General features: G+C 42.8%; 1 protein-coding gene and 1 long non-coding RNA gene across 3 annotated transcripts in view; one reads left to right on the forward strand and one right to left on the reverse strand.

Moving 5' to 3' along the window:
- Positions 1-655: 655 nt before the first annotated feature.
- ATP6V1C1 (ATPase H+ transporting V1 subunit C1) overlaps positions 656-26,091 on the reverse strand; it is a 44,397-nt gene continuing 18,961 nt past the window's right edge. The window contains exons 7-13 of one of the 2 annotated variants that reach the window (XM_084848974.1): positions 24,192-24,290; positions 21,046-21,114; positions 11,015-11,107; positions 10,841-10,934; positions 7,169-7,266; positions 5,842-5,968; positions 656-3,130 (exon numbers count right to left, since the gene is read on the reverse strand). In XM_084848974.1, coding sequence (XP_084705100.1) covers positions 3,035-3,130; positions 5,842-5,968; positions 7,169-7,266; positions 10,841-10,934; positions 11,015-11,107; positions 21,046-21,114; positions 24,192-24,290 — 676 coding nt within the window. In that variant the 3' untranslated portion in view covers positions 656-3,034. The remainder of the gene's footprint in view (positions 3,131-5,841; positions 5,969-7,168; positions 7,267-10,840; positions 10,935-11,014; positions 11,108-21,045; positions 21,115-24,191; positions 24,291-26,091) is intronic. The other variant, XM_084848976.1, reaches the window with a different exon arrangement.
- LOC146346715 (uncharacterized) lies at positions 9,759-25,821 on the forward strand. The gene is made up of 4 exons (XR_014790022.1): positions 9,759-9,877; positions 10,359-10,518; positions 21,455-21,629; positions 21,905-25,821. It is a non-coding gene; the product is annotated as an uncharacterized LOC146346715 (long non-coding RNA).

Genomic DNA, 26,091 nt, shown 5'->3' on the forward strand with positions numbered 1-26,091 from the left:
AAAATGCAACAACTGTCTCTTCTAGTGACTGTTTTGCTTCCCTTACAACTCTGCTCTGCTACTGGCAGAACAAGGCTAAGAGGCAGGCCAGTGAGCAGGGAGAAGGAGGCAAGAACTTGTGGCAGAAGAATCACCTGCCTTCCAGAGAGGCCTTTGGGTTTTCTTGTGTACTGGCAGAGGGTGAAAAAATGAGAAGAGTGGAAAGGATGAGTCTTATGGGGAAATTCCAGACAGGTGTTTGAATGTTCTTGCTACCCAGTCTTCTCCAAGAGGGAACATGTCATTAAATAGGCTTTTGCTATATCTATTTGCTCTATTTAAAAGTCTGTGAGGCCTGAATATTACAGGAAGTGAAATATGCTTTTCAGTTTAGCTGGACTGGTGGTTTTTGCTGTGTATTTTTACATCTTGCTGAATTATTTCATTCTGGTTTTGGAACAATTTGTCCATCGTAACCTGAACCCACCAACAGGGCCAGACTGTTCATAATAATTCTTGCTTCAAACCATCTTGCTTTACTTAATTGGGTTAACATCAGCCTGCAAAAGCAACACCATCCACTTTTTTCCTGGACACCCACTCCTAAAGATATATTGTGTATCTTCAAAGCTTACTTCCAGCATTTTAAGCATCAGTTGGTTCTATTCACTGGCACTGTGGGACTAACAAGTCTATTAACACTGATCCTTTTTTTTTTTTAAAGACATCTTTCAGAACAAAAGCCTCTTTTAAGATAGTATTATACAACATGTACAGTGTTAGACATCAAGTAGAAAGGCCTTGTGTTCAGAATAAATTTGTAACTTTAAAGTAACTCAAGACTGTGTTGTGCGACCATCAGAATATGCTTAGGCAATAGGATTGTCTTTTAACAATGGAGATTTCTGGAAGTCTGGTCCTGACATTTTGCAACACATTTCAAAAAGCATCAACTGTTGTATCATTCTCTCAAATACTAATTCAACTGAACATCATGTTAACATTAGCCTTTGACCCACCAACGTCTACTGTAGCACAAGGTAGAAGTAGTATGATATAAAAGCAAGGTATAGATGCTACTGGACAAACTAACTGAAATCAGGCTTGTTTCTGGCCTAATTTAATAAAATATCACGCTATTCTTCTAACACTTCTGTAAGAAAACCACTTACCAATCACAGAAGTTCCCTCTGAAGTTTTCTTTTTAATATTTCACTATACCTGCTGCAATATTTACCATAATTAGGGATGGCAGAGCATTACGCCACGGATGTTGGTGAGGCCGAATGCCAGTGCATTCGGCCCCCCGAACTCCGTGGCGGAACGGCCTGCCACCCCCCTGCCCCCCTGCGGATCCCCCGCGGGACGAGACTTACCTGGGGCGCATCTTCTGGCCAGCGGTGGCTTCAGCGGCGGCAGCTGCGGTGGCTGGTCTTCCGACCAGCTGCCGCCGCCGCCGCCATTTGCAGTCTTGTGTAAAAAAACCCAAAAAACGACATGATAGGCTACGTAAAGATTTACGTAGCCTATCATGGCTGGGTTTAAAAAAAAACAAACAACAACGACGTGATAGGCTACGTAAAGATTTACGTAGCCTATCATGGCTGAGTTTAAAAACAAACAAACCTGCATACGCAAATGGCGGCATTTGCGTTCCTTATTTTTGGCTGTATTAGTCTTTGTAAATACTTACGTAGACTATGCCAGCGAAAATAAAGGGGAACGGAAATAGCGTAGCGGGTGCTATTTGCATCCTTTTTTGATTTGCCGTTTTAGCCTACGTAAATATTTATGTAGATTAAGAAGGCCAAAAATAAGGAACGCAAATGGTGGCGGCCATAGCCGCCGCCATTTGCGTACGCAGGTTTTTTGTTTTTTTTCCCAGAGCCCTCCGCGGCAGGAAATCCGGCTGCGGACAGCTCTGGCCTGGCTGGGCCTGGCCGGCTGCTCCGCAGAGCTGCTGCGGAGCACAGCCGGCCGTGGAGGATTCCAGGGGGGAGGAACAGATCGCCTCCCCCCCCCCCGTCGAGGATTCGAGGACGGAACGCCTCCTCCCCCCATCAACATAATCCGCGGAAAGGTAAGTGACTTTCGTACATCCCTAACCATAATACGTATTTGAAAATGGCACAAGGGCGCCCTCTGGTGCTCCAGAAACAAAACTGTAGCCCCAATTACATGGATATGACAACATAAAGAATCTAATCTGACCAGTAAATAGCGTAAAATTATTTTTCACAAAATGTAATAAACAAAATGCACTCAGAGTACATGGTAGGATTTAACAGGCTTTTACAAGGACACAACAAGTTTAACTATTTTTTTGGACACTTTAATTGAAGGTACTCATATGGACTGGTTTCTGCCCCCATGTCAAGCTGTTGTTTCCAAAGAAATAGTTGGAGATTCACCCACAGGTTTATGATCAACACAACCCCGATTGCTTAATACCTGGCATATGAATCTTACCCCTTTACAGCTTTTGACAACGTTATATCAGAGAGACACAAGCAGGAAATACAGTTGTACAGGTGCTTTTATTTTCTCCTGTGAATGTTTCCAGTGCTTAAATTTAAAACATTCAGAAAGCACCGACTGAATATCAGTCTCCACATATTTAACATCACAATTCAATAACAATGTTTACAATATATCTATTAAACACAGTGAACAAAATGGCATAGGTTTTTCCCCATGATCTCCCTTTGTAAACAAGTTCTTCTTGGAGAATTGTCAATGGAATTGATACAGACAGACCATGGTATGAAAGCGGAATGACCTTTCTTTCTTTAGCATTTTAAATAAAGGACTATTTATAAATACACTCTGATTCTCCCAATATACATTTACAGACCTGATCATTTAAAAGCAATACTTACATTTCTCTTTAAAAAGAACATGTCAAGAGATGGGGCCACTGTGGGGATCATTCTCCAATGCAAAGGGAGAAAGAAGCAAGCACAGGTTTACAAGAGTTAGGAGGAGCATCATCATTCTTCAACCTTTTCTGCTTGTACACCAACACAATGAGAGGATGGTCAGGGTCAGAAATAATCTACTTGAATTCGAGCAAGTTACAGTCTATCTTGTAGTACACATAGGGGTAATATTCCTGCTGACTGAGGTTCAAACCAGGAATATCCATAGTTGCCTGTAAAGCCAAAATTTAAGAAAACAAAAACAAATATTAACAATAGAATTTCTCTATCAGGAGGACTGATGGTCACATCATTCTTTTAAAAATGTGCAATGAGGAGAGCAATCCTATGGCCCCTAGACAAAGACTGGGGGCCATAGGATAGCTTGGATTCCTGGACTGGAGCCAGGAATCCGACCACCCCTCCCCCTCCTCCTCGCAGGTGCTGCAGAGAGAACCATGCCAGAAACCCTGGAGAGGAGGGAAAAGGGGCTTGCCTGTGGCCAGGGAGGGGAGGAGACTGGGGAGGCCAGCTTACGCTGTATCCCCAAACATCTCCAGCCTTCTTCCCTCCCATTCAGCAGAGCCCCAGCTAGAAGGGCAAAAAAGCTCATCTAGCCAAAATGCAGAACAAGAGGACCGCAGAGGTGAAGACTGCATCCACCATTCCTCCCGCACTGCATTGGATGGCCATAAGCTTCCAAGTTCAAATCAATCTGAATGTTATCTTTCTAGTAAACTGTAAATTTCAGCCTTAACACAAACAAAAGGGAAAGGGTACTGGTGGTATTGGAGAAAGGCCATATTTCGGTGGTAGACCCCATGCTTTGCATGTAGAAGGTCTCAAGTTCGATCTCTTGCATCTCCAGATTGGGCTGAGAAAGACTAGGGTATGAAACTGTGGAGAGCTGCTGCCAGATTTTGTAAACCAGGGGTGAGCAACAGGTTTGCATTCCCCCTGAAGGAGCAGGTTCGTAGCTTCAGGGTTCTCCTAGAACCATCCCTGTCAATTGAGGCTCAGGTGGCCTCAGTGGCATAGAGTGCCTTCTATCAACTTTGGTTGGTGGCCCAGCTACATCCCTATCTCGACAGTGATAACCTGGCTTCAGTTGTCTATGCTCTGGTAACCTCCAATTAGATTACTGCAATGCGCTCTATGTGGGGCTTCCTCTGAAGACGGTTCAGAAGCTGCAGCTTGTGCAAAATACGGCGGCCAGTTTAATAATGTAGACAAGAAGGTCTGAACATATAAGACCAACTCTGGCCCGCTTGCATTGGCTGCCTGTATGTTTCCAAGCCTGATTCCAGGTACTGGTTTTAACCTATAAAGCCTTACATGGCTCGGGAGCACAATACCTGACAGAGTGCCTCTCCTGGCTCGAACACTATGCTCAACAATCTAAGGTCCTCCTCTGGGTGCCTATTCCGAGGGAAGCTTGGAAGACAACAACAAGGGAGAGGGCCTTCTTGGTGGGGGCCCACCAATTATGGAATGATTTCCCCAATGAGGCCTGCCTGGTGCCAAAGTTATCTTTTCAGTGCCAGATCAAGACTTTTCTCTTTTCCCAGGCATTAGGCAGCATGTGATGAGTTTTAATTAATCCTGAATTTGTTTTATGGTTCAGCTGATTGCTCAGAGTTGGTTTTAGATATGTTGTCTCTGTGTATACTGTGTGTTTTTTGTTTATAAATTTTGCATATTGTATTTCTAATGTTCTTTGTAAACCACCCAGAGAGCTTTGGCTATGGGGCAGTATGGAAGTATAATAAACAATAATATCAATGTGACCCCCCCCATCCCCTCCTGCCACCACCCTGAAATTTAAAAAGAGGGGTTTTTTTAAACAAAAAAAAGTGTCTGTAGCAGCTACAGAGCATCAAAAGCTAAATTTAACCATTGTAGTGGTTCTAATACTACTTTTTAAACAAACTTCCTAAAATCCATGCTTTACAGTGAAAGCAGTCAATTTTAAGAAGAGTCAGTTTTGTATTTTACTGCAGATCTCCGCTTAAGGTTCCAGGCATGTAATAAACTCATCTTTGCTGAACAAAACTGTGACTCCAAGTATGTCTCTCTACATATACTACTACTTTGGATTGCAGCCACAGAGAAATGTACCACTGGGGTATGTATTGCTCCACTTACTTTGTGATGGAAGGGCATGGGAAAAGTCCATTGGGCAAGAGAAGGAATACATTGAGTGAATAGACCATAACTGTTTGGATATAAGAGACTGGACAAGTCACTAGAACATACTTAACACATAATAGTTTAGTAGGCACACTGTGTTACCCTGTAACATTATTACATGCCTATGCCTCCCCAGTGTGCACATGGTGAAAACGATGTACATCCCTTAGGGTGTACAATGCAGGGATCTGTGGCTAATTCCATAACACATGAAGTAGCCCTTCAAAGCTGTAGTGAGAAACAAAGAAACATACCTGCACACTACAACCCCTCTTTCAAGATTTCCTTGACATCTATGCAATACAGAAAGTTCACTTCGTAAAGAAGTGATAGCTGGAAATCTCAGGATTTAATGGGAGTCTCAACCAGCCCCATTGGCTTATACAAACTGCCATTCTGTTGAGATTGCAGTGGAAAGCAAATCTACTGCAGAGCAGAGTGGATCATCCCCTGACGTTACCAATGGAGTATCTTGCGGCTAAATAGTGCTCTCGGGGAGATGAACTATCCTAACTCTTCCACTGAAACAGGTTATGATGTTGTAGTAGGGAGTTTGGGGGCATTCCTTGTAACAGGCATCAAGACAACCTATGAACCCTGTTTCTACTTCACCAGTACCTAGGGAATCTTATGAACCTTCCAATCCACACCACCTTTCATACTGGAAGATGTGGCTGGAGGCAGACTGCTTCTATTTGGGTGTCAGAAAAATCTGCATTGCCAGTGGGACATCATAAAGATATGAATTACTCACATCGATGATTGCGGCTGCACTGCTGTCAAGGTGTTTGTATAAATCATAGAGAACCTCTCTCAATTTCTTCATTGTTCTCTTGTTGGGTTGAAGGAGCATAGCCTGGAAGTTAACTGGCAAACCATACCTGAAGGTGGGATAAAGTATTTATTTAAGCTTCTGCATAAGTATCTGCTCACCCTTTCCACTTAAAGATTTAAGGGTGTTTTTCTTTCCATTCTATCTGAAAGGGTAATTTCTTTCCATTCTATCTGAAAGGGTAATTTCTTGGATCACTTATTTAAAAGTTTTGGGATCATGTTTCTTGCATTGCTGTTTGAGAAATAATTGTCGTAAAACTGTCACAGCATTTCCCTTCCAAGTCCTTTTACATGCCCTGTTGCCTCTTGCTCTTGGAGCAGCAACAAGCAATTCCCATTTGATAAATGATGTTAGAAGGGCTTTGACAACTAAGCCAATTGAATCAGTAGACTTTGAATCAGTAGACCATTTTTTAAAAACATGTCACTGTATTGCAGTGCTTTTTGTAGAGTGGAAAGAGACAACTGGGAACTACATGATAACTACATAAAATTTTACCACATGCAACTATAACCTAAAGACAGTTATCAGTAATTGCCTACTACTGTAATCCATTAAGAAATCTGGCTCACAAATCTACTGGAATGGATGGCAAAGAAATACTAGACTTACTGCTTCATGGCAGTATAGCAAACATATTTCTGCGAGTTTATTGCTACCATATGGTAAATTCTCAAGCAGCTACAGTGTGATTCCCAGTCATCTGTTTCCACCAAGCAATAAACAGTATTCCACACGACAGTTACTAAGTAAATACATACTATACCTAGCCTATATTAAACCTCCTCTGGAAAACAATTCCTGCCAAGGTGGAGAAAAGCTGAGACAGCTGTGGAAGTGTTTCTACTTGCCTTTTTTTTTTTAGGAATGCTGTAAAGTGTTCCTAGCAATGTTAACAGCTATTTAGGTACTTTAAGGACTGGTTCAGATGTAACACTGGGTGATGAAATTGCCTTGGTAAAACTAGAACTACACAATTTCGCCTTTAATGTAGGTCTCTGATGGCTTCATATGTCTCAAAAGACAAATAATACTAAAGTTCTTTGCTTGTGCGATTATCTTTGTAAATTTTGATCTCATTCCTATTCACATGCATGAGATTTATGAAGTTCTTTATTAAGATATCCATTTAATTCAGAGAATCCTGGTGGCTATAAAGAAAATATAGCTATCAAACTGAGTATATAGAACACTTGTGGTTCTTGAAGGGAAGGGGCAATTAACTCTTATCTATGCAGAAAAATACCTTAGAACAGATTCAACAAAGACTCTTAGGGCTTTCACATGAATCCACGCAATGAAAGCTTCACTGAAATTCACTTTCAGCCACCGGACTAGAGGCCCCTGTAATTGGATAGGAAAAGCTCATCTCAAGCATCAGAAGACTTCCTGTATATTAAAATCTGTTTTGTGTAAGGCAATATTAACACATTTGCCAAATAGAATGGGCCAAAGTATGTCATGATCAGATTTATTACTGAACCATTTTTTACTGCTCAAGCTAAGCTTTTAAGCATCATTCTTATTATTTTTAGCATTTATTCCCACCTTCCCACAATATCATACCTAAAACAGCTGACATAAAACCATAAAATAGCAGAAGTATCAAAAGTAAACAATAGAATAGTAAAACAAAAAATTAAGTCTCTCAAGGAAAACAGAAAGCCAACAGCTACCTAAAGGCAGGGGGACTCTGAGAAGGCAGGTACCCAGGGCCCAACTTTTTAGGTCTTTAAAAGGCTCATGACATTTTTGGCAAACACAGACAGAAGAAAACAGAGCAAACTCTTACTGGTACCAAACTCTGTCTTGTTAACACAAGTTATCTGGACATATAGGGCCAAACTCCAGCATGAAAAGAACACACAGTGTGTTCAGAACCATTGGACATCATGGATGCCTTGTGCACGCACAGAAGCATTTAGGGCCTGTGTGTAGGAAGGAACTGCAGACCAAATCCCTCTTCCATGGAGGCAGCACAGGGGCCTTATCAATGCAATGCAGACCATAGTCTCTACAGAGATTTCTAGGGTAGTGGCATAACCCAATATCATCAGGAAGATTAAATAACATTTTATAGAACCATAGAGTTGGAAGAGAATTTGGAGATCATCTACCCCCTGCTCAATGCAGGATCTTCAGTGCAGGATGCAACTACAGCAGGGATGCACAACCCTTTTGCCCCAGAGGACCACATCTAGTGTTGGATGCAGGGCCAGATATGTGCATGTGTGTGTGCGCGCACGTGCGCAGGCGCGCGCATACACACACACACACACACACACTCTTTCCTCTCCACACGGTGCTCCCTCCCAGACACACATACACCACAGTGTGCAGAAGTGGGGTGTGCAGATTTAAACCTAACCTCCCTGCCTGCTGAGAGAACTGCTGGGGGTCCAGAGTGGCTTTCGCCTCCCCCAACCCCCAGCAATCTCCAGCGAGATTGCTCTTCCTGTGCCACTACGAGTGGCAGAAAATCAATGCCTGTAGCCAGGGTCACTGGGGGTTGGAGAGGTGACAGCTTCTCCCAGTCTCCAGGGAGATTGCTGTCCTAGTAGCAGTGCTAGAACAGCATGTCCCTACCCCGCACAATCCAGCTGATCAAACGTAGACAGGGCCTGGGTTCGGATGGTCAGCGGGGAAAACAAGCCACAGTGGCTTCTTTCCCCACTCCGCGTGTGCCGCTTGCACATCCACCATTTCCCCGATTACCCTCGCTGTGGCATGGGTTGGTGTGTCGTCCGAACCCAATGAGTTGCGTGGTGGGAGCAGTTTTGAAACCACCTCGCAACCCACGGCTTGTTGTAGGGGTTACAGGGTGGTTTGAAACCACTTCCGCTGCGGCAAAGCTAAGCAAGGAAATGGCGGGCACGTGAGCAGCACACAGGGGGAAGAGAAAAGAAGCTACAGTGGCTTCTTTTCCCCACTGATCGTCCGAACCCTGCCAGGGTCTCCACGCTCCGCAGGCAGTACCAGGAGTGCCCGAGGGCTGCATGTGGCCCACAGACTGTAGGCTGTGCATTCCTGAACTACAGCAAGCCTGACAGATGGCCATTCTGCCTCTGCTTAACACCTTCAGCTAAGGAGAACCCAACATCTCACGAGGCATCTGTTTCACTGAGGAACAGTTCTTATCCTTAGGACGTTTCACCTAATGTTTAGCTGAAATCTGCTTCCCTGCAATTTCCACCCACTGGTCCTGCCCCTTGGAGTAACCAAAAACAAGTCTGCTCCATGTTCTGCATGATGGCTCTTCAGATATTTGAAGACTGCTATCATGTCCTCCTTAATCTTCCCTTCTCCAGGCTAAGCATACCCAGATCTTTTAACTGTTCTTCATAGGACTTGGTTTCCAGAGCCCTCACCATTCCGGTCACCTTCCTCTGGACACATTTCAGCTTATCAATGTTCTCACTCTTAAAATGGAGCACCCAGAATTGGACACAGTACTCCAAATGCCTCCTGACCAGCACAGAATAGAGTGTAACTATTACTTATCATGACCTGGACACTGTGCTTCTGTTAATGCAGCCTAAGATTGCATTTGCTTTTTAGCAGCTGCATCGCACTCTGGGCTCACGTTCAGGTTGTGATCTACTAAGACACTTAGGGCGCAATCCTATATATGTTTAGACAGAAAAAAGTTCTACTTTTTTCTACTTCCTGGGGAATCCTGGGAGTTATAGAACTTTTTTCTGTCTAAACATGTATAGGATTGCTCCTTTGGATCCTTTTCACAGTTATGGCTGCCAAGCCAGGTTTCCCCCATCCAATATTTGTGTCTTTTATTTTTTGTACCTAAATGCAGGATTTGACATTTACATTTATCTTCGCTGAATTTATCTTCTTGGTTTCAGCCCAGTGGTCAGGCCTATCAAGGTAATTTTGAACCCTGATTCTGTCTTCCATGGTGTTGGCTATCCCTCCCAGCTTTGTGCCATCTGCAGATTTGGTAAGCACCTCCTCAGTATCCTCATTCAAGTAATTTATCGAAATGTTGAGAAACAAAAGGCCTAGAAGGACGAAGCCCTCTGGCACTCCACTCAGGACTTCTCTTCAGTTTGACACAGAGCCATTAATGAATGGTACAGGTACAGTTATTCAACCAGCTGTAGATCTACCTTGTAGTAGTAATCTCCAGCCCACATTTTACCAACTTGTGAACAAGGATATAGAAACCTTGTCAAATGCCTTGCTGAGATCACGATATACTATGTCCCTAGCACTCCTGTGATTTATCAGACTATATCAAAAAGGAAGGTTGGCCTGGTATTACTTATTCTTCATAAACCCATGCTGGCTCCTACTAATCAATGCATTACATTCTGATGCTCACAGACCAACCACTTAATAAGCTGTTCTGGAATTCTACCTGATATGTCAGGATGCCTGGTCTTCACGTTTTTTAATCTGCCTTTCCCCACTTTTTGAAGACAGGGACATTTGCCTGTCTCCAGTCTTCCAGCACCTCACCTGTTCTCCAAGAATTCTCAAAGTTTATAGATAGTGGCTCCGAAATAACATCCACAAGCTCCTTCAGCACCCTGGGGTGAAATTCATCTGGCTTTTGGGACTTAAACACACTCAGCACAGGTAGGTGTTCTCTAACCATCTCCTTTCTTATCCTGCTCTGTAAGTCCCTCCTTGTATCATTTGTTCTACTTTTCACAAGTCGAACACAATTCCCCTTGCAAGAGAAAACTGAAGCAAAATAGGAGCTGAGTAATTCCACCTAGAAAGTGTAGCTCAAACTACAATTGTTTTGGTCACTCTGCAGGTGGTACAATGGTTCTTATATCACAAAATATTTTATATATTTTTTACACACAAACCCTAAAAGCAAAGGCAGGGAAGGAAGAACCATTTCGTGGTTTGAATTATCATGGTATTTACTATACAGGTTCATTTGACTTACAAACTGTTTCTTCTTATCAGTAGACAGCCTGTTCATTTCTTCTTTGTCTGCCTTCATCTCTTCTTCATTATACTGAAAGTCACGGACCATAAACCTGCATTGAAGAGGAGTAGGAAATTTGAGGTTGCTGTAGAACTACTAAGCAGCAGCAAAACAAACGGGAGAACCACTTACTTGTTTTCTCTGGCTTTGTGTCTGAACTCATCCACTGCCTTCCTGAACAAGGTGACATTACAGAGATAACTATCCTGGTCCTCAGAAAGAACACTGCAAAGACAAAATACCAGAGATCACAGGCTAAAAAGCAACAATGGAACTGTCATACTGCAATAAAAACTGTAGATGTAACTCAAGACTAGCAAGATCAGTTTAGCAGCTTGTGCATCATGTACTGCTAGTTTACAATGTTAGGCTTACAGACAGTGTACCTCTATTACAGAGGAGTAATTGCAGCTCACCTTTACCATCCTTGGCAGAAGGAGTATTCAGGTTACATTTCACATTCAAAGCTTTGCCCTTCATAGCAACAGCTAGCTACACTAAATCAGAAACGTGTAATTTAAATGTTCTCTCAGAAAATGACTGTGAAGGAACAGAACTATACTCCATTTTTGTATTTAGTTTGGGTTTAGGATATTATACAGTTAAGGGAACAATTCTATATCCCCTAGACAGCGTCTAGAGGAGATAGGATATTTTGGTTTCTAGGCTCCGACCTCAGAGCCCAGAAACCATGCTCCCTGCCCCCTTGTAGCCGGTGTGGTTCTCTCCACACCACTACATCTCTGCGTGGGGAAATGGAGCATGGAGAAGGCAAAAAGGAGGCCGTCCCAGGGGCAGGGAGGGGAGGAGACAATGGAAGCTGCTTTATGCAGCTTCCTATGTGTGTCCTGGCCTCCTTCCCTCCCTCTCGCTGAAGCTGTGTCTAGAAATCATCCACCTAGGGAAAATGCAGGGTGCCCAGAGCATGGAGGCAGGGATCGCCTCTGTGCCCCGCCCACCCTGCACTGGATATGTGGAAGCCTCCGACTTCGGAGGCTACTATTGCTGCAGAACCCAGAGTCAGAGAGACCACGGAGTGAAGGAAAAAGAGATTCTTTATTTAATGCGCGGGCTTAAGGCTGGAATCATTTCCAAAGAGCCAGAAGCCCCGATTTACATTAGCACATTGGTTTTATAGACATTGTGACATATATGAAATGGCTCCTCCTCTCCCTCCCGCATGGGGTTGCAATCCTCAACATTTCTTCTCTTAGCACTATTGTTTATAATACAAGAACTGGGTTATAGGGTAGCCATGATAAGGAGAGAACAGAAGAGAACAGCAGAGAACAAGATATACAATTGTATGACCTTTGACAAGATAAGGAATTCCTGTGTCTCCTCAGCTTACAACAATATATTCAAAGGAGAAAGAGCTCAGCAAGAACATGAAGCATGAGACTGCATGAGGCTACTTAGTCTGACCCCCGATATGGCTGCTACATTCCCCCCTTAAATGCATAATTTCATTACAATTATAGCATTTTTGATAACCATACAAAGCTTTTTGTGACATACATATTACTTAGCCTTTTGTTGGGCTATTAGAGCATAGAGGGCAGCAGTTTTACTAGCTGAGACATAAAACAGATTGGTTAAACAGCTCATAAGACAAGGAACGCAGAGACATAACAGAACTTTATGAACAACACTGGTAGAATTAGGATGAACAATGCTTTCAAGCTAGCTAAGATCTGGAAGCCAAGGGGTTAACTAATTTAGCTAATTGTTTTGTCTTATTGTTTTGTTAGCTACTATATTGTGCAGCTTGTTGATCTGTTCATCTACAGCATTGCCATTATCAGTTAAGTTAAAACAACAGAGCTTTTGGTGTGTCTCACAACTTAAATGATGAAGAAGGAAGAGGTAATCTATACCAGCTTTATTTTCTAGAACTGCACCTCTTAGATCACGCAACTCTTTATTTAACAATGACAATGCTTGTGAGGTGGCATTTATGCTTTTGGCTAAGCTGCAAGCTAACCGGTTGATCTCTAGACTATTAGCCAAGGCTAAACCTGGAACCCCAACTAGTGACATTGTTAAGGCCAATTTTTCTGAGTCAGAATATAACTGCACATGACTATTACAATTTTTAGTTAGTTGGAGTGCTCGAGGCTGCCGTTGACGGATTTTCTCGGGCTACAGGGGAACAATTGGCACCAGTTCAATTGGCGGCTGAGGCAACATGGGTGGTTATTAGACAAGTTGGCAGGAATGAATGACCAAGTGCGGGAACTACATGTCTAAAACCATCCATGAGGCAAAAGTATGTGGGCATTATTAAAAGATATGTTTTGAATTTTATTACAGTGGAAGGGGGCCAGGGATAGCTTTATATTTTCTGGAAAATTTTTGACAATTAAGCATTCGTGCACACGTAGCATTTGTTTCAGCAACGATGGGGGTGCATAGAGTGAACTCTGTAGGGGGTAGGATCTTTGCAACTACGCCCCAATTAGCATTTTGGGAATAAGTTAAACTTACACCATAAACTCTTAACATGGTATCTTTTTGAATGTTCCCAGGATGTCTACAGACAGGTATTAGGCAAGAGCTAATAAGCCTGTTTGCAGGTATACCTCTTGGCAAACAAAAATGTTTTATTTTCGTGATGTTAGCCAGGTGGAGCCAGTAATTATCAGCAAATCACTGGGACAAACTTTTTTTTCCAGGGGCAGACCCCCCTTTTGCACCTTATTAAGGAAACACAATGCAACACTACTAACACTACAACACTACAATACGCATGTTTGATCTTCTTTGGGATCTGACCGTACGCTGGGCAGCTATTCACCTGGCAAGCTGCAGTAGGGTCTAGTCCCCTTCTTCAATTCTCCAGTTGCAGGTCTGACCATACGCAGGGGGACAGTCTCCCAGTGTGTCCACAGTAAGGTCTAGCCTGAGTCTTCTTACTGCTTTTTCAGAATGATTTTTAAAGGATTTTCAGGATTTCTGTTTATAGTCTACTTTCCCCCTCTCGCTCTCTTGACTCGTGTCCAATGTATCTAGGGTTTAACTCCAGCTGCTTTCATAGCTGCAGGGGTGGAAAGTATGACAGTTTTCAGTCCTCTCCATCTGGGAGTCAAAGGGTTATTTTTCCCTCTTTAACTCATACTTTAACTCTTGGTTGGAAAGGATGAACTTCTGTGATGGGAATTGGGGGCTTATTTTCTAAGACAAAGCGACGCTGGGCTTGAAGAACTTCGCTCAGTGTTTGGACTTCTTGTTTAAGGCTAACGTTTGATTGCTTTTGATGCTTCTCCAGTGTCAATTATGAAGTCAATGTCACGGCCCCTCACAGTCAATGTCACGGCCCTTCTCAAGCTGTCTCCCTCTTCGCCCATTCTGGCCCCTTTGTTTTTTTCCTTTGTGTATTTGATTTATTTTATTTGGGCATTCATGCCACTAATGTCCATCTTGTCCACACTGGGCACACTGGTTCTTTTTTAAGAATCTTCTGCCTCTGCCGGGTCTTCTTCTTTTCTTTTTTCGTTTACGTCTTCTTGGGCCTCTGGGTCGAGGGAGGTGTACTGGCGATAGGCATCTGAAAGACGCTCCAAGTACGCTCTGGGGCCTCGGTGGCACCTTGCAGCACTTTAAACACTTTGGTCATATTAATTGACTTCTTTATACCTGCCTTTATGGCTTTTAACAGCAGGGTTTGATACTGGGTGAGGCGCTCTAGCCCAACTTGTGTTTTGGGATTCCAGCGAGGGGGAGATTTATTTACAAGGAGACTTTATTGGGTAACTTACAGCACACAGGCGTACTTAATTGTTGGATCAGACAGCTTCTCTAAACCACGAGCTATTGGGCTAAATGGGTTTTTATACTATACATGTTACCCATGAGGCAGCACAACACTAGCAAGCATTTTCAGCATAGGCTAGAAGTGTTTGGTTCTCAGGCACAGCTTCCTGTAAACAATTTCGCTTCCCAAAGTGCTTGATAACACTTTTATTTATTAGTATGGGAAGACAAATTTTTTCTCTTTCTTTTGCTTTCTTTTTCTTTGCTGATCTGCCTGTATTGCAGATCATGTTTCAAACTTTTTACACAAAACTTTCTGCTCCATGCACCAGCCTTGTCCCTTTATTTGTCTTTTTCAAGTTAAACTCACTTACTTAAACCTTTCTGCCTTACACTAGTCTCAATGACACACATTTGGGATAGGCTCTTCTTCTCCTTCTAGTTACATTTTCTTTATCTTAAAGAACTATTACATTATTGTGGCTACTTTACCCCAGGTAATAAGCTCCAGGCACAATCAGCTGCTTTTAATTTACCCTGGGGGCAACTATGGCCACGCTTCTTTTCTACTTGCCTCTGTCTTTTCTCCTTGTTATCCATCGGGAACCACACTTAGTATTATTTGGAGTTGCAACTAACACTAATTTGCAAATATCACATATATTTCATGATATTTAAGAAATCATAAAATATACACAACAAACTTTTTCTGCAATTTAACACAATGAATGGAAAACACTTTTTGCATGGTAAGGCATGATGGAGCAGATCCAGCAATTATACTGCTCTTCTGGCTGAAAGCTCAGGGCCCATTAAAATTAAGGGACGGACATACCCACGCATGCAAAGAGTTCTAGGTCACCATTTTTGCATCAGCAACTCTATGCTGCATGAGTTTTAGCAGAAGGAAATCTAAAAGTTATAGATCAAACTCAGCCTGCTGTACACTGAGCTGACTACAAACACAGACACACGGTCCACAGCGATGAGAGTTCAAGTTTATCAAAAGCTTCATAGCACTGTCCATGGCAAGTCTTTGACAATTTAAAATTTTAGTCCATGTGCAGAGTGTCTCTAAAAAGCCCAGACATTGATGGAAGCAAACAGAGACGGCTCTGGGCAATGAAGATGCGATGTTTCCAGCAAAGGCTCTCCACTTTTGCATTAGTTTAAAAAGGGAAAGTGTGGCCCTACACCCCTTCTGACAGACAAGGGCCTTTAACTTTTTAGCAAGGCCTCTGTCTAAACAGAGCGGCACAGCTCAGCTCTCTAGCCATGACACTTTAACTTGGGCAACTCCTCTGTAAATTTTATTTTACTTCTGTCAGGTTCTCTCACAGACATTTTAAAAACTTAGTCTTTTTTTTTTTTTTTCTAACCTGCTACACGAAAGCACTGAAACACTGAGTGCTGAAACTCAGGACGCTGGGGGGTGATGGGCATCGCCTTATACTTGCATTTTTCAGGCAGCCATTAATCTTCGTGGAGGCGGTGGGGTGATTTGCAGGACTTCAAAGGCAAGCTTCTCAGTTTGTTTGTATTTGTAAATCCCAAGCTTAAAACAGGACAGGATGAGGTACAGGGCAGCCAAATCTTTGCTTTGGCAGGGGCAACAAATAACTCTGGTCAGCTTTCTTCGCTGGGGTCTCAAACAGGAAAACAGTCTTAATTTAAAGTTGTAACATCACTGACAGCGTCAGCCAGCCAGCTACACAGATCTCATTGTTTTTTAAGACAGTTGCTCCAATATCTTCTTTTCTTCTCAATCAGGTTGGGTCTCCCAGCTTACACAGTTTATTGCAGCTTTCAGGAGCATGGAAGTAGCGTGATTTTGGCTTGGCCAGGAACATGCTGTCTGGTTTCTCGGTCTCTTTAGCACACACACTTAGGCAGTGTAACACTGGACACTCAAATCAGTGAGATTTCTTCATTGCAGGGAATCCCACGGCAAAAGCTTAATGGTTACGCTCTTCAGAAATCATATAGCTGATGGCCAGTAGCTACAGGCTCTATGCAATTCTAACACAGTTCAAAGCTAAACACGGTTACCTTGACAGAGATCTTCAACATGGTCTTTCCGCTTCATTCTGCTTTGGGACAGTCTTATGGCACACTTTTCACTCGAAGAGGGGTCTAGCCTGTGCTCTGGGGGCTGATTCTTCACCTTTATTTTCTATTTTGCCTTCATCTTCTGGGTCTTCATTTTCAGTTTCCATTTTTTAGGGATTTTATCTCAATTAGGCGAGGTGATGATGTTGCACAACTCAGAACGTTGTGGGCAATTTTCCTGCCCCCCCCCCCCTCTCGGCGCGCTAGGCTAACAGCTACTTCTTCGGCCTTACACTCTCACGCTCCCACGCTTTGTTAAAAGCCAGACTGTCCTGCAACATTTTTCTAATTAACAGCCTCAGATCTTGTTTTTTTTTCCTCTCAGCTCGACCTTGAGCTTTTTGCTGTTTTCTCTTTCTATTCTGAATCTTTTTAAAAAAACCTTTTTCCTTCTTTGTTTGACATACATCTCAAGGGGGTGCAAGGTTTGCTTCCCCCACCACCCATAGCCTCCCTCCTAAATTGAAGACAGACACAATTAGGGAATGGGAATTGGTCAGTGAGTAAGGGGTCTCACTGGCCGACACAAGAGGATTTTTCACACCACGCACTTTGCTACTGGCCTGGGCACCCGGACGGTCAACGGTATGCGTCAGAAACCGCAGTAGCCACTCACACAATCATCAATCTCTCCACTACATCCATATGTCCCTGCCACCCACTTTTCCCACTTTTTACCAGAGCGGAAAACGGCTTCCCCAGCTTCCTCAGCTTCCTACTGAGTACTGGCGTGCTGGGTACTGGCGCCCACTCGGGGGTGTGATCAGGCCCCCCTTCTACCCGCAAGGAGTAGGTTCTTTTGTATACGTATACCACCAACACTGACCTTCTTCATAAGGCGGGGCCCTCTTTTTTTCTGCCCAGTGGCCTTTCTCCCTAAAGGCGGGGCCCTCTTTTTCCCATATACTTGCCTTTCTCCTGAAGGCTTCCAATGTGGGTTTCAACTCAATTGCAGCTGCGATACAGGCAGGGCTCAAGTTCCTTCCTCCGCTTCTCAAGGTTCTCTTGCCGCTCGCTGCCGTTTGGGCGATCCCGGTGCAGGCTTTCTCCCATTCACTCGACAAAAAGGTCGGTGGCGCCAAGAAAGGGAGGCATGCGCCGAGCTCGTCTTCCCGGTGCGGCGATCAAGAGCAGGCAACTGCCACCTGTCTGGCTCAGAGCCTGCCACATCCGAGTCACGGCACCATTTATGTTGCAGAACCCAGAGTCAGAGAGACCACGGAGTGAAGGAAAAAGAGATTCTTTATTTAACGCGCGGGCTTAAGGCTGGAATCATTTCCAAAGAGCCAGAAGCCCCGATTTACATTAGCACATTGGTTTTATAGACATTGTGACATATATGAAATGGCTCCTCCTCTCCCTCCCGCATGGGGTTGCAATCCTCAACATTTCTTCTCTTAGCACTATTGTTTATAATACAAGAACTGGGTTATAGGGTAGCCATGATAAGGAGAGAACAGAAGAGAACAGCAGAGAACAAGATATACAATTGTATGACCTTTGACAAGATAAGGAATTCCTGTGTCTCCTCAGCTTACAACAATATATTCAAAGGAGAAAGAGCTCAGCAAGAACATGAAGCATGAGACTGCATGAGGCTACTTAATCTGACCCCCGATATGGCTGCTACACTATCAAGATAGGATTGTGTCCTAAACCTTGTTTGTGTGTGCTAGTCAGTTTCAGCCAAAAGGTTAATATGTTAGAACTCAAAAGCTTAGTTAGAATATAGTAGTCAGGATGTTTTTCTCAGTGAGCTGGACGTTCAACAAAAAGCGAGAAAAGAGAAAAAAAATTAAACTCAGGAAACAGAAATTGTGGATATGAACAAGAAACTACCCTCCTGATTGTTGGAATGGGGAAGAGAGAAAAAACTAATTTTAGTGATAAAAGCTAGGCGGAGGAACACAGAGACGGAGAGAGGAGAAAGGAAAGAAGCCCAGAGTCCTAGAGTAAAGAAAAAGTCAGAGTCTGGAACTGGACCAATGACAGTAAGGATAAGGAACCTGGATAAAATTAGGACATGGTCTAGTTAGGTTAGCTGGATACTTTTACCCCTGGTTGTTCTATTACCCTACTGATCAGGTGGGCTTTTTTGTGGTGTGTGTATTCAGATTTTAAAACTTTTTCCTATTGATATTTTTCTTCAGTAAAATTTAAACTTTATTATTTGAAACTTAGTAGTCTCTCTCTCTCTCTCTGTCATTGTTGTTGGGTTACTCATCCCTTGTCTAACAGCCCACCCCCACGCTACCTAAAGTACTTGCAAGACCTAGAAAATTTTAAGCCTGGTTTGATGGAAGCAGCCAGAGAAATAAAGATTTCCACCTGATGGCAGCAGGAAAGGCCACAGGAATGGAAGGGCAAAATGAGCGGGGGCATATTATTTTCCCTATTTTCCCTTCCACTCATGGAACAGAGCACTGCCAGTCCATGACAATGACACTAAGTTAATTTCAATTTGCAACACCGTTAACAGCTTTTAGTAGTTCCACTGATTTTATCTGCTTAGTAAGTGAAAGGAGATGGGTATAAGAAGTGAAACACATATTTATTTATTCATTATCAACGTTTGTTGCACAAGCCAAAGGCCATGACAAAGGAGTATAACATCGGAAAGAACAGGTAATTGAAAAAGGGGAAAATATTTATGATTCAGTGTGGCCCTTGGCCCCAGGCTCTGATTTTATTTGCTGATAATGGAAACACTGATACTCTATAGGTGCTCACTACATCCCAGTTTGACAACAGGCAACACACTGCTTCTACAGTGTGAGATCTGAGGGTATAAATGTACCTCTAATGCCACGAAACAAGGGACATTTCAAGAGGTAATGCACCAAATCCTCAATCTGATGTGGGCACTTTGGGCACCTTACTATACTGTCCTTCCAGAGTGGCTCTAGAACTGTGATCAGTCATCAGAGGGGCCACCTCCAGCCATCTCTCCAGATGCAGTATGTGGGGGCCACAACAGACACCCACACAGGTCATATATTCTTATCCCAAGAGCGAGTCCAAAAGATGACATAGTCTTCCGATTTTTCCTAGCCCACTTCAGGACAGATCTGATGACTGTACCTCACATTCCGGACTTCATGACCTCTTGCATGAACATTGTTCTCTGGTCACAACTTCATCTGAGACCTCGCCTGTGGGACTTAGACCCCTTTCAGCATGACACTGCACTGTGCCACTGATGAAAACACTCAAGACAGTCATTCAGATGCTGGCTGAGTCCCAGCAACCTATCCCACACCTCAAGGGACCCACCCAAGGTCCTGATCACTAAAGATGCTAGTCTCTGAGGATGAGGTCCCCACTCCATGGGTCATGTAGCCCAAGGCACAAGGTCCCCTCAGGAATCCAGATACCACATCCACTGGCTGGAGCTCAATGCAGTCAGACTAACCCTCACGTCTATACCCTACCTGATGCATCAGCCTCATATGTTAAACAGGACAACATCACGGCAAAGCCTCACTTTATGAGTCAAGAGGAGACCAAACCACACTTTCCATATACAGAAGCAAACAGTTTCTTAGTCTTTTCCGGAACAGAAAAGACCTTGCATACACTGTTGTCATGCCTACAGCGTTGCCCCCTGAGCTGTTCCTTGAGGGAGCCTTGAAGGATCAGAAGGAAGAAAATGGAACCGTAAAAAGAGGTGTGGGGGGGGGCGTGTTGAGAGATAGAGAAAAAACAAGGCTCCGAGGGATAAGAAAGGAAAACAAGAGAAGGAATTAGGATAAGGCAGGTTGGAATGGACATTTTAAGGCTAGAAGAATGCTTCTCTAAGTGAGAGAAGAAAACCGTGTGTGCTCTTGAGCTTAGGCAGGAAATAATTGGGGAAGAAGCTAATCATGGAATAGGAAGCGATGAAGAAGTTACAAAAAACTGATCACATGCCTTTCTTGCTACTTGAGCTGATGGGAGGAGGTAAGCCCAACTTGTAGACCACTCTCCACACCAACAGAGAACTAAGGGCCATGCCACACATTACAATTTCCCTACACTCAAGTATATTTGTATATAGGGTAGCACTTTTACTCATTGTATAGAGATACAGCTTGGGTAGAATGATCAGACCCAAAGCCATGTAGCAGGGAGGAGGGAGAAATTCTAAAAGAGAACTGGTTTTCAGAGAGAGAGAGAGAGAGAAAGAAAATATTTGAAGTGTTGGACAAGCTGAGTCCTTAAAACTTGTTTTCCCTATTTCATTTTGTTTTGGTTTGTAACCCAGTCTATTTCTAATTTTATTAACATGTTAAAAGGGATATGAAAACTGAAATAAAACTTACTTGCTGGATCGTGGGACAATCATATCCGTCAAGGTTTCATACTGCTTCATCCAATCATTATAACTTATCCTAAAAAGAGAAAAGTTATAATTTACTGCCTTAAACCTGGGGGAGAGGCACAAAGTTCCTTTCACCACTGTAACAACACTAGTATCTGCATGACTATTCACTACCAGGACAGCATCCAAAGAGCCCTCTGGTGCATGCTCCAAGTATTCCCAGGTGTGCACAGAGAAGCTGCCCATTTTCCTTTCCACCTACAGATCATCACACTGCATCAGATGTTGCTGTGGCAGGTCCCTACTGTTCAGGGACCTGTAAAAGGAGCTGATGAAGGAATGAGTGCATGAAAAGCCCCTATGTACACACAGGATACTGCATGTTTATTCATTTATTTTTGGCTTCTCAGAGATCAGCTACACTTCAGCATCTCTAGGAATGACTCACTCCAACCAGAAGATTAGGAAGAGAAAACTTGCACAGATGAACTCTTTTCAGACATACAAATGTTTTCCAGATGTGCTTAACCTCTATGCCTTTCAGCACGTATGCTTCCAAACAGACCGCCTATCACACACACAGCTGTGAGTCAAATGTGTAGTTAGAGAACAGTTTTACAGAACCATCCTATTCATTTTAATTCAGTAATAATTCCCACTGAATTCAAGGGACTTACTCCTAAGGAAATGTACATACCACTGAAGACTTACAGTAGGTGGATTAAGTTCTCAATTACAGCTTTTAGATCAGGAGTGGACAACTTGTGGCCCTTCAGATGTTATTGGACTGCATCAGCCCTAGCCAGAATAACCAAAGGTGAAGGATGATGGGAATTACAGTCCATCAAGAGGGCCACAAGTTGTCCACCCCTTTTTTAGACCATACTACTGATCCTGGACTTTCACGGAAGTTGTTCCTACAGAATTGTACCTATTGTGGTTTTGTACTTTGGTTTTACTGTTGAGGAAAAAACAGCTGGTTTTCATGAGATACATAATAGCTTCTGTATTAAAGCTCAAACTCGAAATGCCCATCTTTCCTTACAGCAATTCTATGCACACCTACTTTGAAATAAGTCCCCCTGAGTTCAATGGCATTTACTCTTAAGTAAAAATGCATAAATTTGCACTAGAAGTCCAAATATCTTCCTAAAGCACTTTCCTGTTTGAACTGGCATTCAATAACTAGGGTAAACCACTCATGGGGTGCAATTTAGTATTTAAATCATACAGAAACAAAAAGTTATATTCTGTTTAACAGTTCTTATCATCCTTAGCTTTTGGAAGAGTGGTATAGAACTTTATCTAGAACATTCCGTACATCTAATTATGTAAGAAGCTAAACTCAACACTGAACACTGGACTGGTTCACACATAACTCTAAGCCATGGTTGTTGAATTCAGAGTTGTCATAATGTGTTAATGCAGCCATACTAACAAACCATAGTTTGTTAATCACAAACAACCCAGAAAGGGAACCCATGGTTTGTTCCTGGGTTCTGGACTCTGTGTTGTTTAAACCATGGGTTGTCATCATGTGCAAACCCAGAACTGTGGGTTGTTTGTTAGGCTACAGAGGTGGCAGGCAGGAGCAGTACAAAAAATCTCAGGGACTGAGAAACCAAACTACAGTTGCTTTGATAGTCTGCCTGACAAACCATGGGTAGGGCAACAAATATGGGTTAAATAAACCATGGTTAGTGTTATGTGTGAACCAATTCTTGCTATTTCATTTCTGCTCAGCTTTCTTACAACCTTAAAATGTCCTCCTTTTTCAAAGGGAATGTTTCTTTTAGCAGAACTTTCCAGTTTTTTTTTTTTTTAAAAACTAACAACTTTCAAAGGGACATTGGCATTCTTCCAGCAATTCTGGATCCTCAATACAATTTCCTTTGATTACAACATTATTATAAAGAAAACAGTCTGGTTTATTAGGGCTGCTAATACTCTTCTAAGATTGCAGGGTAAGGTGTGGAGAGTTAGGGCAAAGAAGATAAATGAAGTCCTAAGAAGCAAAGTGTCAACTTACTTTGCTAAATCTAATTTACAAGCTAGCACTTAAATAAGCTACTGCAAATCAATAAGAATTTCTTAAAGCTTGAGGGGGAAAAATCACACTCGGCTGACTTCATTTTAAGTGGGCAGATCTTGCTGCACTAGTAGGAATGCTTCCACTTACATGAGGAACAATGAATGACTAATTCCAAACTGACTTTGCTGAAACGGAGATACTATCTGGGTCTGCACGACATGACAACCCATCATGTTGTGCTTGCTGATGGCTGCAACCCATGATGGGTTGGCAATGCTGGGTTTGGACGACACACCAATCCATCATGGGTACAACAATCCCTAAAACAAGCTGCCCTGCAGGAATCAGTATGGATTCCCCAGAGGAGGAATTGGCAGCAGACAAGATGGGTTCTCCTGACAAATCCCCTGGGATACATGTCAGAGCCAGCTGGATGACTGAGGGAGAAGGATGGGGGGAAACCCACGATAAACCTGATCGTCTGTCAGACTCACTGTGTCTGGGTTTGGACAATCACTGGGGGGGAAATATGCCATCATGGCTTCTTCCCCTGCCCCTATGTTTACGTAATTACTCACGCTGCAGTGCGGGTTGGCGTGTCATGTTAACCTGGTGCGCAGTGCGGCAGGAGTGGCTTTGTACCCACCCTACAACCCATGATGTGCAGTAGGGGTTGCAGGGTGGGTACGAAGCCACCCTCACCCCACCACATTAACGTAACTCGCCAACCTGTGCTGCAGCGCAGGTAATTATGTAAACAATGGGATGCACAGGGGAAGGGGGAGAAGCCACAATGGCTTCTTTTTCCCCTGCGATCCTCCGAACACCCCCTGTGGGTTGTTCCAACAACAACCCACACTGTGTAGCTTATTTCGCAGAGTGGGTTGTCGTGTCATGCAAACTCACCCATGGTAAAATCAAAGCTGCAACTTTTAGCAGTGATTGCACATTCTCACCTATGCCTTTCATTAGCATATGTGACAATTCAATCCTAACATATCAGTTTCAATGAACAAATAATGCTGTAAGAACTTTCTCCCTCATGTTAGATTCCTTCTCATTCCTTTATTTATATTTCTGTGAATCCAATTTTGGAGATCAGGAGCTTGACTTACTTTGGTACAACCACTAACAACGTAATCAAGTATTCAGAATCAAGTACAAAATCATCTTTCTTTACAATTTCAGCCAGACTTCTCGTTAGCAAACTCCCCCTGTCAAAGAACAAGAAAATCAGGAAGTAAGTGTAAAACTCTAGACTTAAATTTAGTATGAATGATGTTACTTTTGGTGGTGAATAGCTAAATTTTCTAAAGTCTTCCTGAAGTAATTGATATATACAAGAGGCAATCTTCTGTAGCTCAGATTTGCTTTGGGAAGGTAACATTGATACAAATGTGGGTTTGTGCAAAAATTTTGGGACTGCAAAGTAATACTCAGCTGATCAATACAAATTTATAGTAGATCTATCAAGATTTAGTTACATTTACTTTATCTATCAAGATTTAGTTACCTTTCCAAATGATGGTGACAATTTGCTATTTACACAATTTATGTATACCACCATCCAAAATTTCAAGAGACAGTTGTGCAGTTTTAGATGAGAGATACACATATAATTTGTGAAACTCGTATAGTATAGTATCTTTAGTAAGTCAACTCAAAGTTCTCAAGAAACGTGCAAGATTTTGAGATCCCCAGATCTCTTCATCAAGCAAGATGTTACAAAAAGAGCACATATAGAGAGCTTCTGCTATTGGGCGGTATAGATATATAATAAATCAATCAAAATAAATAAAATCTTTGATTTTAGGGAGGCAGGCTTCTTTTTTCTTCTTAATCTTTTAATTAAAAGTTACTGCCTTTGAACAAATTGGAATGTGTCCAGAGGAAGGCAACAAAGATGGTGAGAGGGCTGGAGATTAAGTCTTATGGGGAAAGGTTGAAAGAGTTTTATTTATTATTACATCTATATCCTGCCTTTTTTCCTCCAAGAAACCCAAGGTGGCTTACATGATCCTTCTCTCAATTTTATCCCAACAACCCTGTGAGGTAGATTAGGTTGAGAGTCACTGACTGGCCCAAAGTCATCCAGTGAATGTCATGGCTGAATGTGGACTAGAACCCAAATCTCCCAAGTCCCAATCCAACACTCTAACCGCTACACCACACTAGGGTATGTTTTGCCTGGAGAAGAGATCATTAAAAGGTGATATGATAGCCATCTTCAAATACATGTCATGTAGATGATGGAGCAAATGTGTTTCCTGTTGCTCCAGAGGGAAGGGCCCAAACCAATGAATCCAAATGGCAAGAAAAAGGATTTACACATTAAGAAGAACTTCCTGATGGTACAAGCTGTTCGGCAGCAGAACTGAATGCCTCACAAGGTGGTGGACTCTCCTACATTACAGGTTTTTAAGCTGGAGTGGCTGGATGGCTACCTATCAGGGATGCTGTAGTGGTGGATTTCCAGAATTGGCAGGGGTTTGGATTAGATGGCCTTTGAGGTGCCTTCCAACTCTGTGATTCTACCAAACTAATAGTTTGGGGGAATCTTATTTTAAAAGGGTAGATGCCTCTATCTATAAAGCAAAGACAACATTTAAAGAAGTGTTGTCTTACTACTTTCCTAAGAGAAGGCTACCTTTGTGTATAGGCTAAGATGTGGACTTAGGCAGGCCCATAAGGCGTGGATAACACTTAGCAGGATTTTTTTGCTTCCACGGACTCCTTTCTCAAGTTTCACATGTGGTCTGCTGCTATGTGGCTATTCTTTAAAATGTACATGTCCAAAGCTCCCTTGGGTACATTTCTTTGGATCTTGGCCAGAGGAAAAAGTCTTGTTTGGTATTCCCCCTCCATCCAAACCATGAGTTTTTGTGCTTGAATTCAAAGGTGAAGTAGCCTGCTGCTTCCTGCATGACAAATGTATTATTTCACAGATCAGAAGTCATACTGAAAATATCCCACTGATCAGACTGATCTTAGATTGCATTATGGACCACCCGAGGC

The sequence above is a fragment of the Heloderma suspectum genome, chromosome 4, assembly GCF_057233095.1.
Source record: "Heloderma suspectum isolate Gila_16-S chromosome 4, 16-S_ref, whole genome shotgun sequence".
NCBI classification, from domain to species: Eukaryota; Metazoa; Chordata; class Lepidosauria; order Squamata; family Helodermatidae; genus Heloderma; species Heloderma suspectum.